Source organism: Jaculus jaculus, chromosome 9 (assembly GCF_020740685.1).
Source record: "Jaculus jaculus isolate mJacJac1 chromosome 9, mJacJac1.mat.Y.cur, whole genome shotgun sequence".
NCBI classification, from domain to species: domain Eukaryota; kingdom Metazoa; phylum Chordata; class Mammalia; order Rodentia; family Dipodidae; genus Jaculus; species Jaculus jaculus.
This window is the reverse complement of record NC_059110.1, coordinates 134,836,786-134,854,823: the sequence shown is the minus strand read 5'-3', so window position 1 is coordinate 134,854,823 and position 18,038 is coordinate 134,836,786. Positions and strand designations below refer to the sequence as shown.

General features: G+C 49.7%; 1 protein-coding gene across 1 annotated transcript; it reads right to left on the bottom strand.

Annotated features, from left to right (window-relative positions):
• Positions 1 to 479: 479 nt before the first annotated feature.
• Myl4 (myosin light chain 4) lies at positions 480 to 16,088 on the bottom strand. The gene is made up of 7 exons (XM_004655095.2): positions 15,918 to 16,088; positions 9,574 to 9,601; positions 5,408 to 5,557; positions 2,392 to 2,565; positions 1,853 to 1,930; positions 1,246 to 1,290; positions 480 to 592 (listed from the first exon to the last, which is right to left on the bottom strand). The coding sequence occupies exons 1-6, from the start codon at positions 16,032 to 16,034 to the stop codon at positions 1,262 to 1,264; spliced, it is 576 nt and encodes a 191-aa protein (XP_004655152.1). The 5' UTR covers positions 16,035 to 16,088; the 3' UTR covers positions 480 to 592; positions 1,246 to 1,261.
• Positions 16,089 to 18,038: the final 1,950 nt, after the last annotated feature.

Sequence of the window (18,038 nt, the reverse complement as noted above, 5' to 3'; positions counted from 1 at the left end):
TCGCATTCAGAGGGACGTCCACGCCCGTCTGGCCCCACCTGCTCCAGACGCTGAGGCTCTTGTCCTTATCCGCCCCACCCCAGCTCCCACCTCCTCGTCTCTGAGCAGGCTCAAAGCCTCAGCATCGCACACGTACAGCAATCCAAGTAACTAATTAATTAGGGTTTTTGTTGCTGTTGTTTGGTTTTGTTTTATTTGTGGTGCTGTTTTGTTTTGTTTTGGGGGGGTTGTTTTGTTTTGTTTTTGTTTTTTGGGGGGGTTTCATTCTAGCTCAGGCTGACCTGGAATTCACTATGTAGTCTCAGGGTGGCCTCGAATTCACAGAAATCCTCCTACCTCTGCCTCCTGAGCGCTGGGATTAAAGGTGTGCGCCACCACCCCCAGCTAGGTTGTTTTTTTTTTTTTTTAAATAAAGATTTAAAACAACAATTTAGGGACTGGTGAGAACCCTTGCCAGGGTTGTTTATTTACAGGGAGGGCTGTGTACTGGAGAGGTCTTCGAGTTGTGACCTGGTGGTGAGTCCAGAACTCCATGTCAGTCCCTGTGGGCTTCTTGTTAACTCATCCTGGGGCAAAGGCCAGGGCCAGGCACCTGAAAGAAAGTGATGGATGGAGGTAGCATGCCACCCTCCCGCACCCCAACCCCCTACCAAACCCCCTACCACTTTATGGACATCTCCACACCCAGGTGGAGCCTAGGAAAAACAATAAAGTGGACTAATCAAGAGTCTCGGCCCAGGGACTTCCACATGGCATAGGGCTTTCTCATGCCCACAAGATTGTGCAGAGCCCCAAGTCTGAGAGACCCCAAGAGAAGCAAGGAGATAAGACAGGAAGGGTTCAAGACAGGGCAAAAAGACACAGTTGGGGCCAAGCGTGGTGGCGCACGCCTGTAATCCCAGCACTCGGGAGGCAGAGATAGGAGGATTGTTGTGAGTTCGAGGCCACCCTGAGACTCCATAGTGAATTCCAGGTCAGCCTGGACTAGAGTGAGACCCTACCTAGAAAAAAAAAAAAAGAAAGAAAGAAAGAAAGACACAGTCAGGCAGGAGTGAGGCAGTAAGAGAATGAGACAGAAGCCTGCGCCAACTCCAAGAGAAACGGTGGACAGTAAGGTCCAGGCTGTCTTTGATCTTGGCCAGATGCAGTTTCCTCTTAAGGAGCCAAGCCTGGAGCAGTATCAGGGCACGTGGTAGTGTCGCTTGGCTCCTTCAGACCCAGGAGAGAGGGAGAGGCTGTGCTCACCCTGGAGAGACGCGCTTCACCCAGACATGATGTGCTTGACGAAGGCTGGGACAGAAAATGAAAATCAGACCATGGACGCAGCACCCTCAGCTCCGCAATTCCTGTGCCCTACCTCCACCCTCAGCGCCCTTTCTCCTGACAGCACTCCTCTAACTTGAGAGGAGAGGAGTGGAGAGGAGGTGGGACAGAGAAGAGACCTAAACTCGGCTCTGGGTCCACTCTATGCTGACAGACAGACGACTGAGCTATCTTGTTACAGATCTGCTCAATCTTAAGAAAAGTGTCATCATGCCCACTGCCCAGATGAGAAAACTGATGTCCAGGGAAGATAAATAACTTCATCAAAGTCATGTAACCTTGGGGAAAGTGTCCAAACGCCCACTGAGGCTCAGAGAAAATAAACGACTGATCAAAGTCATACAAATCATAGCTATCTTCAAAACCCATTTTCCTTCCATTATCCCAGGATGGAAAAAAAAATAGCATCCAGCAGGGAGTCTGTCACAGCTCCTCTAAGTGACACCCCCTGCCATTCCTGGGCCCACCCATTGCATGCCATGCACCCTGCCACCCTGGGCGTGCTGAGAAGCAAGGCAGGACCCGCTACCTTCGTAATTGATGCAGCCATTGGCATCCTCCTGCCCGGACAGCAGCTGCTCCACCTCGGCCTCAGTCATCTTCTCTCCTGGGGAATGGGCGCTCTTAGTGACACTAGCAGAGAAGGGCCGGGCAAAGCCCAAGCACACTTCAAGGCTGAAAGATCCACCCTGGAGCTGGAAAGCAGCTCGTGCCAAGCCTCACCAAAGGCTCTGGGGAGTGGGCTCAAAGGTCTTAAGGCCTACCGGTTCCCTGAAGCCTGCCCCTCCTCCTAAAGTGACAGAGGCAAAGACCAGGACGGAAGCCCCGCGTGCCATCTCGGGCCTCAGGAGTGACCCTTCTCTGCTCTCCTCTCCCGGGACTCCCGTTACCTTATGGGCAAACCTTTTTGTAGGGGTTCCCTGCAGAGACCGGGAAGACAGACCCCCCAGATCAGGACACGATCTGTCACATTCAGGGACCCTTGGATATCCCCAAACATATGCCTCATGGCTGCCCTCACCCACCCACCCCTCCCGCTTGGCCTGCAGCTCTGCCCAGCTGGCATACCCAGGGTGGCAAGGACGTGCCGCAGCTCAGCCCCCATGACCGTGCCGTTGCTCTCCTTGTCAAAGACGCGCAGCCCCTCCACGAAGTCCTCGTAGGTGCCCTGGTCCTTGCTGCGGGAGATGTGCTGCAGGATGGGCAGGAAGCTCTCGAAGTCCAGCGTCTTGGCGTTCATCTCTTCAGCAGGATGGGGAGGGACGCGGACCCGCATGTGAGCACACGCGGGGGAGGACAGAGCCCAGAGGCCCCCCAAAACCCGGCAGCACCCAGGGCTTGGGCCTCAGCCACTTCTGGATGGCCAGTGACAAGGTCACAAGGTAGATCAGTAAGACAGAAAGGACAAGCACGCGTGAACTTTCCACCTGGGTCTGGCCACCAGATTACAGGGCCTGAGTGGCGAGAAGTGGTCACGCTCGGACATATGCCATTCTTTTGAGAATGACATGCTTCTCCCACACTGAAGTCTGTTAAAACTTTTTTAACTGAGCCAGGCGTGGTGGCACACACCTTTAATCCCAGTACTTGGGAGGCAGAGGTAGGAGGATCACCTTTAGTTTGAGGCCACCCTGAGACTACATAGTAAATTCCAGGTCAGCCTGAGCTAGAATGAGACCCTACCTCAAAAAAAAAAAAAAAAGTTTTCTTTTAAATGGCAGTGGAGCTTGAACCAGGGCCTTGTGCATGGTAGGGAAACATTCTACCACTGAGCCATCTTCCCATCCTTGAGTAAATTATCTTTGAATAATATAAGTTTGGGGCTGGAGAGAAGGCTTAGTGGTTGAGGCATTTGCCTGCAAAGCCTAAGAACCCAGTTTCAATTCTCCACTACCCACATAAACCAGATGCACAAGGTGGCGCATGCATCTGCAGTTCATTTGCAGTGGCTGGAGGCCTGGGTATGCCCATTCTATCTCTCTCTCTCTCTGTCTGTCTCTCATAAATAAATAAATAAGTTTTTATAAATATATATTTGCAATATATATGTGTGCATTTCTTTCTTTCATAACCATTCAGAAACCCCTCACACCCTCCAAAAACATGGAGGCGTCATAGGTCATTTTGACCTCCAGGAAGCCTGGTTGCAGCCCAATCTGCCTCCACCCCCAGAGCCTATGCCTTTAAGGATAAGGGTTTTAGGGTAGCAGTTAACTTCACTGTCACACATGACAAGTGACACCCACAAATAGGACACGTGCCCTTGCACCACTTTCTTAAAGGTCACCCAGCAATACCCATCAAGCTTTGTCCCAAATCAGTAAGTCTCCATTGTGGAGCTAATCTATAATCTAATTCATATCCAACAAATAATTTGCCAACACTGGGCGTGGTGGCACACGCCTCTAATCCCAGCACTCGGGAGACAGAGGTAAGAGGATCACTGAGCGTTCGAGACCACCCTGAGACTAGATAGTGAATTCCAGGTCAGCCTGGCCTAGAATGAGACCCTACCTCAAGAAGCCAAAATAACAACAACAATAATAATCAATAATATTTTGCCGACTTCACTGTTCTAACCATTAAAAACAAATAACTTGTGATATAGCTCACACTGGTCATGGGACACAGGGCTATGACAGACACATCAACAAAGAGCCATTGGGCTGGTGCTGAGGATAGCCAGTCGCCAGGTTCCTGCTATGACCACATCCCTGGCACTATGGTAGGGGGATGGGTGTCAGGGAAGGATGCTGAAGTAATCTCTACTGCCTCCCCGTGCCCCCACCCCTACACACCCGGAGCTCCCCATCTCATGAGGCAAAGAAGAACACATTTGTTCTAGGTCCTTCCAGCAACTAGATGCCACAGCGTAGGTAATTCACCCTGCAGGACGAGGGCAGTGTCGGCAATGTGGAGGGGGCAGCTGGTCCCAAAGGGTGGAAAGGAGGGAAATATGTGGTGGCTTATGTTGACTGTCAACTTGACAGGACCTAGAATTGAAAGGCCCAAGAATTCAGAAGCTCAGAAATACTATCACGCTCCAAGGGGAGCTTAAGCAGGCTCCCTGCATACCTCAAACTCCAGGCTTTACTCTCTGTTGGAAGCAAGTAAAGAATCCCTCTTCTCATTATATCAGAGCCCACTCCTAATATAAAACTAGGTAAAAGGGCATGAGATAGCCCTCAAGGATGGGAAATGAGTAATGAAGTGAACCACTTATTTGGTTTCTGTAAATAGCCTGCACTATAAGCCTTACACTATAAGCCTTAATAGCCCACACTGTTAGCCTTAGTAGCTCGCACCATAAGCTGTAGCAGCCTGCCTCAGACCACCAAGGTCATAGGAGGCTGATACCATACTCTGCTACCCCCACCTAAGGAATTACACAAGTGCTGACCTCCAAGGTCATAGGAGACTGGAACCACACTCTGCTACTCCCACCCAAGGACCTGCGCAAATGCTGACCACCAAGGTCATAAACTAATTGGCTTAGAAACTATGGGGTGGCACCAACTGACTGGCTAACACCCTGCGGGGCTCCTAATATTAGAAAATGATTGGTCTAAGGCACAGGCTTTGTTAGAAACCCTATAAAAACTGTCCTGTTCCTGCATTCGGGGCTCTGCAGTCCTCTACCCCTGTGCGGTGTACGACTGTGGGCCCCAGCACGCTTGGAATAAAATCCTCTTGCAGTTTGCATCAAGACCGCTTCTCGTGAGTGAGTGATTTGGGGTGTCGCCTTATCCGGGCAGAGCGTGGGGACCCCCTGCGGGGGTTTTTTCCTACAGAATCACCTGGAGGGATCATCCAGCTTAGGTTCACTGAAGTGGGAACACCCACGTGGCGTCATTGCACGGGCTGGGGTCCTGGACTATGTGAAAACGAGGCGGCCAGCTGAGCCGGCGTGCCCACCACTCTGCTCCTCCCTGTGCGCTGAACATGACCGCTCCCACAAGCTCCTGCCTCGATGCCCCCCACGACCCTGGACTGTAACCAGGAACTAGACCCTTCCTCCCTTCAGCAGATTTTGGCAGGTATTTTGCCCCAGGACAACAGGGTTCACCTAGGAGTCCTCACTGACCTTCAGGCTTAGGCTTGCCCAAAACACGCAGCACCTCAGCGTTGGTGGGGTTCTGGCCCAGGGCTCGGAGCACATCCCCGCACTGCCCATAGGTGATCTTCATCTCTCCTGCCGGGGTGCGGTCAAACAGGGAAAACGCCTCTTTGAACTCTGTAGAGAGATAGAGACCCAGCTACGGCTCAAGACGTGGCAATGCTGCAGGCTTCTCGATGATTGTTAAAAGAAGCCGGGCGTGGTGGCCCACGCTGCTAACCCCAGCACTCGGGAGGCAGAGGTAGGAGGATGGTCATGAGTTCAAGGCCACTCTGAGACTACATACTGAATTCCAGGTCAGCCTGGGCTAGAGCCAGACCCTACCTCGAAAAAGAAAAAGAAGGAGGGCTGGAGAGATGGCTTAGTGGTTAAGCGCTTGCCTGTGAAGCCTAAGGACCCCGGTTCGAGGCTCGGTTCCCCAGGACCCACGTTAGCCAGATGCACAAGGGGGCGCACGCGTCTGGAGTTCGTTTGCAGAGGCTGGAAGCCCTGGCTCGCCCATTCTCTCTCTCTCCCTCTATCTGTCTTTCTCTCTGTGTCTGTCGCTCTCAAATAAATAAATAAATAAAAAAGAAAAAGAAGGAGGAGGAGAAGAAGAAAGGAGGAGGAGGAGAAGGAGGAAGGGAGGAAGGAAAGAAGGGAAGGGAGGAAGGGAAGGGAGGAAGGAAGCAAAGAGTGGTTGTCATGTTTCCTAGTTCTGGAGCTCAGTAGCAGAAAAAACTGACACCTGGAAGGTAGGAATCCAAAGGGCCAAATGAAGGTGCTTGTGGGCCCTTTGCGAACAGCCTTAGTTCTTCACCAATTTAGATTCAACCAGTTCATGAATGAGGCTAATCCAGACTGGCCGTGACACTGAAGTCACCACCTTAGCCACAGAGAGGTGACTTACTTTACTTAGCAGATTAACAGCATGAACCAAAGAAGAATTTATTAGCTACTTATAACAAAAGCTGCCCTTAATCCTCTTCGGAACTGTTTACTTCCTTCAAGTGCATGAGGATTACTGACAAATCATTCCACAATCAAAGCAGTTTCTCCCATTTAATTGATTACAATTTTTTATTAGGCTTCATGTGTCTGTAAAAGATATGTCTTTGTTGGTTTGGGTTTTTTTATTGTTATTGGGTTGGGAGGGTTAAAATATTTTTATTGGGGCTGGAGAGATGGCTTAGCGGTTAAGCACTTGCCTGTGAAGTCTAAGGACCCTGGTTCAAGGCACGATTCCCCAGGACCCACATTAGCCAGATGCACAAGGGGGCGCACGCACCGATTCTTTCTCTCTCTCTCTCTCTCTGCCTCTTTCTCTGTCTGTCACTCTCAAATAAATAAATAAAAATAATAATAAACAAAAAAAATATTTTTATTTATTTACTGAAGCAAGACAGACAGAGAGAAAGAGACTTTGACCACTGCAAATGAATTCTAGGTAAACACATCACTTTGTGCAATTGGGGAATTGAATCTGGGCCATCAGACCTGGTTTAGTTTTTGTTGTTGTTGTTGTTTGCTTGTTTGTTTATTTGTTTATTTGATTTTGGCTGACCTGGAATGCAGTCTCAGGGTGGCCTCAAACTCACAGCAATCCTCCTACCTCTGCTGAGTGCTGGGATTAAAGGCATGCACCACCACACCTGGCCCTTTTTTAAAAAAAATTTTATATATTTATTTGAAAGTAACAGAGAGAGAAAGAGGCAGAGAGAGACGGGGAGCGAGGGTGGGCACCAGCTCCTCTAGCCACTGCAAACAAACTCCAGACACATGCGCCCCCAAACTCCAGGTCCATGCACCCCCTTTTGCGTCTGGCTAACATGGCTCCTGGGGAAATGAGCCTCAAGCTGGAGCCTTAGGCTTCACAGGCAAGTGCTTAACCACTAAGCCATCTCTCCAGCCCTGGTTTTGTTTTTTTTTTTTTTTTTTTTTTTTTTTTTTTTTTTTTTTTTTTTTTTTTTTTTTTTATTTTTTTTTTTTTTTTTTTTAAATTATTTATTTAAGAGCGACAGACATAGAGAGAAAGACAGATAGAGGGAGAGAGAGAGAATGGGCGCGCCAGGGCCTCCAGCCACTGCAAACGAACTCCAGACGCGTGCGCCCCCTTGTGCATCTGGCTAACGTGGGACCTGGGGAACCGAGCCTTGAACCGGGGTCCTTAGGCTTCACAGGCAAGCGCTTAACAGCTGAGCCATCTCTCCAGCCCTGGTTTTGTTTTTTAAGATAGGGGGGTTTCATGTAACCCCGGTTGGTCATGAAGTGCCTGACTTTGACCTTAAATTCTTTTTTGTTTTTGTTTAGGCAGGGTCTCACTCTAGCCAAGGCTGACCTCAAACTCACTTTGGAGCCCAGGCTGTTGGCCTTGCATTCTTGATCCTCCTGAGTCCACCTCCCAAGTGCTGGAATTGCAAGGGTTCATCACTATGACAGGCTAGATGGCAGGTCTTCCACATAACCAAATAAGTGGATTCAAATTCCATTGCTACTGCTTGCCACTGTGTGACCTTGGGAAAGTAAACATTTCACCTCTAAGTCTCAGCTATAAATAGCACCTACCTCTTCAAGTCCTTAAGTTTGATGTGTGTAAATAAAATGATGCATTGGAAATCTTAACACAAGCCAGTGTGGTGGCACACTCCTGTGATCCCAGCACTGAGACTAAGGCAGAAAGGTCACTGTGAGTTCTAGGCTACATAGTAAGTTCAAAGCCAACCTGGGCCACATAGGGATACTCTGTAAATGCTCTTACAGTGTTGTCGGCATCATTTCACGGAGATTTGTTTGTTTGTTTGTTTGTTTGTTTGTTTGAGGTAGGGTCTCACAGTCGCTCAGGCTGACCTGTAATTCACTCTGTAGTCTCAGGGTGGCCTTGAACTCATGGCAATCCTCCTACCTCCACCTCCTGAGTGCTGGGATTAAAAGCATGCGCCCCCATGCCAGCCTTAAATTTTATCTCTTTTCAGTGCGCATTGTGATGTTGGCCAAGTTATTGAGCCTTACTGAACTTTAGTTTTCTTCTATAAAGGAGAAATGTCATCCACCTCACAGTCTGGTCATAAGGATTAATTTTGCTGGGAGGATGCACATTCAGACTGCCTTCTCAGCAACCCTCCTGCCTCCACCTCCTGCTAGAATTTACATGTTTTTAACATTGAAAACAATTATCAGGGGCTGGGGAGATGGCTCTGTGGTTAAAGCCACTTGCTTGTAAAGCCTGCTCTTCTGGGTCCAGTTCCCCAGCACCCACGCAAAGCTGGGTGTACAAAGTGGAGTATGCACCACCATGCCCAGCCCAAAGTTGCATCTTTTTTTTCTTTTTATAAATTTTTTATTTATTTATTTGAGAGCGACAGACACAGAGAGAAAGACAGAGAGAGGGAGAGAGAGAGAATGGGCACGCCAGGGCTTCCAACCTCTGCAAACGAACTCCAGACGCGTGCGCCCCCTTGTGCATCTGGCTAACGTGGGACCTGGGGAACCGAGCCTCGAACCGGGGTCCTTAGGCTTCACAGGCAAGCGCTTAACCACTAAGCCATCTCTCCAGCCCACCAAAGTTGCATCTTAATGACACTCTATATAAGATTGAAAAAACATTTTTCCATCAAAGGTGAGAAGAGTCAGTGATGGGGACAGAGAGTGACTAGGACACGACCAGTCACCACCGGCCCTGCCACCAGCGTGGGTAAACAGCTTACAGACTTCATGGTGAGGGGAGGGAACACTGATCAGCTGAAGAAAGGAGAACTCCCAAGTATCTTCAATAGATTGGGGCGTGGGGAGGCACTGACTTTGACTGGGCGAGCTGTCTGGAGGAGCAGCTGAGAACACGGGTCTGGAATCAGACTGCCTAAATTTGAATCCTGACTCCACCACTGACTGTCATGTGAGAATGGACAAGCCATCCAAATTCTCTGTGCCTCAAATTTTATCGCCTTTTACATGGGAGTGATGATAGCTGCCACCTCCTAGCGACGTTGTAAGAATTAAATGGGTTCATCCCTGGAAAGGGTCCAATGACCACACCCAACAGGCTTGCCAGGGTGATCATGGTGGCTGTCACTACACAGACGACAATAACCCCTTCTTCCCTTTTTCCTGCTCCAGGGAAGTGCAGCAGAGAGGGGAGCGGAATTGTTCATACTCACCCTCAATCTGGTCAGCGGAGAAGTCTATCTGTGGGGAAGGAAACACAGGCATGAGGGCTGGGCGTGCTGAAGGGGGGTCCGGTCCCCTCCCGCAGCCCCTGACGAGGAGGGCAGGATTCGGAGCTGAGTGTAAACCACGCCCCTGACGGAAGGACCACAGGTGACACACTGTGACACACCAACAGAAGTGTTGTCGAAACCAAGAGGGAAGCCGGGCGTGGTGGCGCACGTCTTTAAAAATTTTTGTTTATTTTCATTTATTTATTGAGAGTGACAGTCAGAGAGAAAGAGGCAGAGAGAGAGAGAGAGAGAGAGAATGGGCGCGCCAGGGCCTCCAGCCGCTGCAAATGAACTCCAGACACGTGCGCCCCCTTGTGCATCTGGCTAATGTGGGTCCTGGGGAATCGAGCCTCGAACCGGGGTCCTTAGGCTTCGTAGGCAAGCGCTCAACCGCTAAGCCATCTCTCCAGCCCGGCGCACGTCTTTAATCCCAGCACTCGGGCAGAGGTAGGGGGATCATTGTGAGTTCAAGGCCACCCTGAGACTACATAGTAAGTTCCAGGTCAGCCTGGGCTAGAGTGACACCCTACCTCAACCCCACCCCCCCCAAAAAAAGAGGATGGGAGCTGGGAGAGGACCCAGTAAGTAAAGTACTTGCCACCCAAGCTTAAGGACCTGAGTTCAGATCCCCTGTGTCCACATAAAAGCCAGCCATGATGGTAAGGCTCCCTAGGATTCCCTGGCTAACTTATTTAGCCAAAATGGTGATCTCCAGATTCCATGAGAGACCTTCTCAAAAGAAAAAAAAAAGTGGGGGGCTGGTGATATGGCTCAGTGGTTAAATGGGCTTGCTTGCATAGCCTGTTGGCTCAGATTTGATACCTAGTACCCACAAAAAGCTAGACACACAAAGTGGGTCATGTGTCTGGAATGTGTTAGCAGTAGTAAGAGGCTCTGGCATGCTCTTGTCTCTCTCTCTCTCTCAACTAAATAAATAATATTTTTATTTATTTGCAAGCAGAGAGAGGAGAATGGGAATGTTAGGGCCTCTAGCGACTGCATAAGAACTCCAGATACATGTGCCACTTTGTGCATCTGGCTTTATGTGGGTACTAGGGAATTGAACCCAAGTCACTGGGCTTTGCAGGCAAGTGCCTTAACCACTAAGCCATCTCTCAAACCCTAAATAAATAATACTTTAAAAGCCACAAGAAACCAGGCATCATATGTGGATCCTAGCTGCAGATGATTGAGCTTCTGCGTGAGAAGGAAAAAACTCAGCAGCAGAGGCCAGTAAGTTAAAAAGGAGATATAAAGGGAAGAGAAAGGAAGGGAGGAGGGTACTTAATAGGTTGGCATTGTATATATGTAAGTAGAATGATTGAGATGGAGAGGGGATATGATGGAGAATGGAATTTCAAAGGGGAATGTGGGGGGGGAGGGTATTACCATGGGATTTTTTTATAATCATAGAAAATGTTAATAAAAATTGAGAAAAAAAAGGAACCAGGCATGGTGGAACATGTCTCTAGTCTCAGCATCTGGGGCACTGAGGTAGTAGGTGATGAGTTTGAGGCTAGCCTGGGGTTACAAAACGAGTTCCAGGTCAGCCTCGGCTAGAGTAAGACCCTGACTGGGGGAAGAAAAAACCATAAGAGAGAAAGAGAAATGATCTATGTAACTATAGAGCCTTGACAGACACCCCCCCCCCCGCCATTACAATTCCTTTAGGGCAAAGGATAATTCCTCATCTTAGCTAGACATACATGGACTGTCCCTAGTCCCCAGTTGTTGTTTTTTTTTTAATATTTTTTTAAATTTATTTGCAAGGAGTAAGAGCGAGAGGGAGGGAATGGAAACACCAGAGCTTCTAGCCACTGCAAATGAACTCCAGAACCATGTGCTACCTTGTGCACCTGGCTTACTTGAGTCCTGGGGAATTGAACCTGGGTTCTTTGGTTTGCAGGCAAGTACCTTAATCACTAAGTCATAACTGCAGCCCCCACCCCCAGTTTTTTTTTTTTTTTTAATAAAACACACTTTCTCTCCTTTTGTGTGCCCACCCCAAGATCTGTTTTTCTGCCCAAGGCTATTGGTCAGTCCACCTCCTTTCCTTCCTCCATCCCACCCACACTTCTCTTAGGCACTCTAATAACTTGCATGTGCTCTGGACTGACTCTTATTTTCTAGTCGTTCCTATTACCTGTGCCCTGTCTCATTAAAGCTGAGACAGAGATTTCTGTAATTATCGCTGAAATGTTTGGCACATAATAGGTACTTAAAAACATGATGGGTGGGGGATGGAGAGATGGCTTAGCAGTTAAGGCATTTGCCTGGAAAGTCAAAGGACCTCAGTTCGATTCCCCAGGACCCACGTGAGCCAGATGCACAAGGTGGGGCATGCACCTGAAGGTCATTTGCAGAGGCCCCGATGTGCACATTCTCGCCCTCCTGCCCCATCTTTCTCTTTAAAAAAATTTTAAAAAGCTGGAAGCCAAACCAGGCAGGATGGCACACACCTTTAATCCCAGCACTCAGAGGGCAGAGGTAAGAGGATCACCATGAGTTCCAGGCCACCTTGAGACTACATAGTGAATTCCAGGTTAGCCTGGACCAGAGTGAGACCCTACCTCAAAAAAAAAAAAAAAAAAAAAAAAAAAAAAGCTGTAAACCAGCTGGGCATGGTGGCACACACCTTCAATCCCAGCATCCCAGCAGTTGGGAGGCAGAGGTAGGTAGGAGGATTGCCATGAGTTCAAGGCCACCCTGAGACTACATAGTTAGCCTGGGCTAGAGAGAGAGACCCTACCTCAAAAAAAGCAAACAAGGCAGGAGATTCTGAAAAGGAACTGTTGGGACCAAACATGCATGAGTCATTATTATAATCAGTATCCTGGGTGTTACTTCACAGTCCTTCCCCAGGCCGCCTTGTCCCATCCCCCTCCCACAGTGCCTCCACGTGCCGGCACTCCTGAGCCCGATTCTGCTGCCTGTGCTGTGGCCACCTCTTCCGGAACAGACTTCCACTATGGAGATCTGGACATGGTCAGCATGAGATCCAAGATGGCTTGGGAAAGCAACTATGGCCCAAAATTGGATTTGGGAGGCTGGAGAGATGGCTTAGTGGTTAAGGCACTTGCCTGTGAAGCCTAAAGACCTATGTTCAACTCTCCAGATCCCACATAAGCCAGACACACAAAGGTGAGGCAAGGGCAAGGTCACACGTGTCAATTAGGTGGTGCAAGTGTCTGAAGTTCGATTGGCTGAGGGCCTGGCCTGCCAATTCTCTCTCTCTCTCTAAAACTAAATAAATTAATAAATAATAAATAAACAATAAAAATGGATTTGTCAAGTGCAGGGGTAGTGGTAAAGAAGCTAAATGGACCCCTACATGAGGAAAAGTGTGGTCTCCATCAACTCCCCAAGGGAAAGGTAGTTTGCTTTGCGGTGTTTTTTGCCCCAGAAGTAGGTAAGCACGTAAGAGAAACTATCCCAGAAGCATATGGTCATCACAGTACACTAGATTGAGCAAAAAACTCATAAGCAAAGAAACTGAGTATTTGAATAGGAGGAAATGGCTCATGGTGTTCTCTCTCTCCCTCTCTCTCTCTCTCTCTCTCTCTCTCTCTCTCTCTCTCACTCACCTACTCTCTCTATATCTCTCTCTCAAAGCAACTTCAACAACACTCAAGACTGGAAGATGTAGATAGAAGAAAGGACTGTAAGCAAGATAGGAAAACGGGAGAGGTGGATGTGGGGAAAGGAGTCAACAGGCGCAGGAGACAGCACTCGTTTGAGGCCACTAGGCAGCTCTGCTGGGTCACCAGAGACAAGGCGTGCTCAGTCATAATGAAGCAGAAACAAAGGTGCGAGCTCCTGGGCAGTCTGATGGTTGGCTTCTCTTGGTCCATAGATGGAGTGACAGATGCCCTAGAAAGCCTTCAGGCACTATTAAGATCCCCCACTAGCCTCAGTGTCCCCCAGAGGAGCTACAGCCAAGCGTGGGACCGAAGCAACAGCCTCCATGTCTGCCACCTGTTTTTGCCTAACCCCTTGTGGCTATCACAGGGCCTGGTCCCAGGGGCCTTGGCACAGTATTGTAGGGTGCTGGGGTGCTGGGGAGTCCTGAGAGGCTGAGGGAAGTTTACACGCTTAGAGTCCTGAGTCCAGATCCTCTGCTGTGTATCACACAACCTGGCCCTGCACTCCTTCCTCAGCCTGGGGTCCCCAGAGGCCCACACCTCCATGCCTGTTATGTCTCTTTTGTTCGTTTGGTTGGTTGGTTGGTTTGGTCTTTCAAGGTAGGGTCTCACTCTAGCTCAGGCTAGCCTTGAACTCATGGCCATCCTCCTACCTCTGCCTCCAGAGTGCTAGGATTGAAGACGTGCATCACCACGCCCGGCTTTTATTTTTATTTATCCAGGGCCTCCAGCCACTGCAAATGAACTTTAGACGCACACGGCACCTTGTGCATCTGGCTTACGTGGGTCCTGAGGAGTAAAACCTGGGTCTTCAGGCTTTGCAGACAAGCATCTTAACCACTAAGCCACCTCTCCAGCCGTTTGTTTGTTTGTTTGTTTGTTTGTTTGTTTGTTTGTTTGTTTTTGATGTAGGGTCTCTTTCTAGCTCAGGCTGACCTGGAATTCACTATGTAGTCTCAGGGTGGCCTGGAACTCTTGGCGATCCTCCTACCTCTGCCTCCCAAGTGCTGAGATCAAAGGCATGTGCCACCACACCCAACCCATGCCTGTTTTTATTAATAGCCCTTCATACCAGTAGCCACTTGACCTCTCCCAGTCTGGTGCCAAGGCTTTCAACCGCTCCTCTCCAGAGGCTTCTGACCCTCTCCATCTAGGGCCCAACCCCTCTCAAGTCATTCCTTCAGCAGCTGGGTCAGATTGCTGAGAGTCCTGAAATGACTGAGTCCAGCCAGCCAGACCCACACCAACTCCTGGGAGAAGGGTGTTCCTGGGCAAGAGGAGCAGGAAGCATGGGGCAGCAAGTATATAAAGCCAAGAGGCTGGGGCGAGCAGGCTTCAGCCCCCGTGAGCCAGGCCAGTCTGCTGCAAACTATGGGCAGGCACCCAGGCAGAGACCACAAGAGGAGGGGCCCATCCAGAGAGGGAGAAGGGAAGGACCCAGGCTCTGTCACCCTCTCCACAGTCTCTCTTCTGGTGAGTGAAGCCCTCCAGGCTGCTAGTGCGCAGGCCTTTCCCACCTGCCACTTACACCATCACTCCCAGTTAAACCAGCTATTCCCACCATGTTCATCTTGGTGGGGAATTTTTTGTTTGTTTGTTTATATATTTGTTTGTTTTGTGGGTGTTTATTTATTTATTTTTTCAAGGTAGAGTCTCACTCTAGTTCAGGCTGACCTGGAATTCTCTATGAAGTTCCAGACTTGCCTGGAACTCATGACAATCCCCCAATCCTCTTCTCTCTGCCTCCCAAGGATTAAAGGCATGTGACACTAAGCTCAGTTTGTTCTTCTTAAAGGTATCATCCCACCTTCCAGGAATAGGCCGGCCTCCTTTGCTATGGAAGACCCTTTAAAAGGCTTAAAAAAATCTTTTAAAAGACTGGCTATCTGGATATCCATGACCTCACAGTGCATGTCACTACCTACACAAGACCCTCATAATAGGATGAAAAGATGATGACATCAAAATAAAAGAGAGACTGACGGGGAGAGGATATACTGGAAGGTGGATTTGTGAAGGGTAAAGTAGGGGAAGGGAGAAAATTATCATGGTTTGTGGTCTATATTTATGGAAGTTGTCAATAAAAAAAGTTTCAAAAAGAAAAAGATTGGCTGAGGCTAGAGAGATAGCTCAGCAGTTAAAGACATTTGCTTGCAAAGCCTGACAGCCCAGCCTTAGTTCCCCAGCAGCCACGTAGACCCAGGTGCGCAAAGTAGCATGCGCATCTGTAGTTCACTTGCAACGGCAAAAGGCCCTGTTGCACCAATACTTTCTATCACACTGTTTCTCTGCTTGCAAATAAACAATAAAAATAAAATAAAATTTACAAAAAAGAAAAAAAAGCCTAATGGGTTGGTTAATTGGTTCCACCATTGACTCTAGTAGGCAAGCATCAGATGGTCAGGCAGGGCCTCCTTGCTCAGAGCAGCGACCGGTTCTTAAAGAGGAAGACCTCTGGCCCAAGATGCCCCCAGTCATCCACCGCCAGTTACTGATTCCTCGGGCTCTCAGGGCTGTGACCCCGGGGCATGTGTGCCATGGTCTCACCCAATCTGGTCTTGGAGAAAGAGCTCTCTCAGCTCCAGGGCAAACATAATTAGGAATACTGTCCTGTCCCCATCCCACGGCCTGAGCCTCACTCACCTTCACGCTCTTGGGGTCAAAGGCAAGCTCCCTGTGGGCCTCGGGCGCGGAGGCCGGAGCCGGGGCCGCGGCGGGCTTGGCAGCCTCCTTCTTAGGCTCGGGCTTCTTGGGAGGCATGTTGTCTTGTTGGGGTCTTCGGTGAAGGCAGGACCAAGAGATGTGGCTCCTGAGAGGCAAGATGGGAGACTGAACCTCCTCCTTCTGCTTTTATCCTGAGCAGGAGCCCCCACGCAGGGGCTGGATGAAGGCAAGAGCAACAGCCGCTGACTATAAAAGGAAAAAACACCAGCAGGGTACAGCTGACAACTGTATACTGTCACCAGGTTTGGGGCCACCACTCTGTCCCCCCGCCCCCACCCCGCCACACCCACCTCACTCCTCACTGCCCCCACCTCTGGAACAGGCTGAGCTTGTCCCACCCATCAGTGGAAACCTAGAGGGGCCAGGAACACAGACCCTCTCATCACAAGGGCCACAGCAGCCGAGATGAGCTGCCTTGAGCGGTTGATAACCCTCACACAAAGCCCAGGGGAGGCTGAGGCTTTTTTTAGCCCCTCCTAAGCAGGGGCAGCCCACTGCACATTCCTCTTAAACCACGATCCTCTAAGCCGGGACCTGTCATCGGGCCTCGGGCTCTGCCCCGGGCTCAACTCTCCAGGCATGGGGCCCCGAGGCAACAGCTGGTGCAGCCAACCCTGCTCTCCCCACACCCCCAACCCACGGAGCGGGCATCCCAACAACTCCACAGACCTCAATCCCCTGGATCTAATATGCCTCACCCCCAACCACTCACTCAACAAGTGCCAAGTACTTGTGCCCGGGGACATCTGGGTAAGAAGCAAAATGTGGCAAAGTTGGGAGGCTAGAGGTCAGAAACTCAATGCAGGATCGAGTTTGTACTTAATATCTAACTCATTCTGTGCCCTGGACAAAGTGTGCATGAGTGTGTGTGTGTGTGCATGTGTGTGTGAGAGAGTGTTGTGTGCGTGTGTGCATGTGTGCATGTGTGTGTGTGTGTGTGTGCAGGATGGAGGCTGCACATGGTGCCACATACTTGTCACCCTAGCACTGAGGAGGCAGAGACAGGAGGAGCATGACTTTGAAGCCAGCCTGGACGACATGGTGAGACCCTCTCTGGAGACACAAGCAGAGGGCCGGGAGGTGGCTCAGTCAGTGCAGCGCTTTCTGCGCCAGCGCTCACGGGGGAGACGGCGCAGGCTCTCAGGCGGCTCCCACGCCGCTAGCCTGGTGAAGAACCGGGTGGAAGGCAGCCACCCACACGCCACATACACGCGCAAATGCAAAGGAAAGGAAGGCGGCGGAGCATGCCTTTAATCTCAGAGGTAGGAGTTCGAGGGCAGCCTGCATGACAGTGAACTCCAGGTCAGCCTGGGCTAGACTGAAATCCTACCTCGAAAAACCAAAAAAAAAAAAAGGGGGGGGGAGGAAGAGTAGGGAGAAGGAAGAATTCAAGGAGGGTGAGGAAAAGGAAAAGAGAAGAGAAGAAAGAGAGAGAGAGAGAGAGACGGGCATGGTGGCACACGTCTTTCATGCCAGCACTCAGGATGTAGACGTAGGAGGAATACCTTGGGTTCAAGACCACCCTGAGAATGCATACTGAATTTCAGGTCAGCCTGGGTCAGAGTGAGACCGTACCTCAAAAAGAAAAAAAAAAGAAAAAACAGAAAGGAAAAGAAATGAAAGAAAGGAAGGAAAGAAAGGAGAGAAGAGGGAGGCGGAGGGAAGCAGCCAGCAGACACAATCAACTGCTAGCACAGGCACCCTAGGGACCGAGGGCGGTGGGTGCAGGAGAACGACAGAGGCTTCTTGCTTTTTCACTTCCTGTACTAACGAAGACTTTTATAACAATCATATACTGTTTGGGGGGGGGAAAAAACAATATTGAGTGTCAACAAAGGTTAGAGAGACCGCAAAGAAGCATATCCACCACACAGAATTACTTCTGAGCTGAATCTTTAGAGCCTGTAGAGTTCAGAAGGAAAAAATTTCCGAAGAAAGCAGAGAAGTCCCTTTACGGTCCCAGACCCAGTTTCCCCAGCTACAGAACAAAATTACTCGGTGGGCATGGTGGAGCATATCTTCACCCTAGCACTCAGAGTT

Excerpts from the sequence above, each read along its gene's own strand:
- Myl4 (XM_004655095.2), bottom strand. The coding sequence starts at position 16,034 with ATGCCTCCCAAGAAGCCCGAGCCTAAGAAGGAGGCTGCCAAGCCCGCC. Across the intron at positions 5,558-9,573 it reads CTCCGCTGACCAGATTGAGG|AGTTCAAAGAGGCGTTTTCC; the intron begins GTGAGTATGAAC and ends ATCTCTCTACAG. Across the intron at positions 1,931-2,391 it reads GCACGTCCTTGCCACCCTGG|GAGAGAAGATGACTGAGGCC; the intron begins GTATGCCAGCTG and ends CCCATTCCCCAG.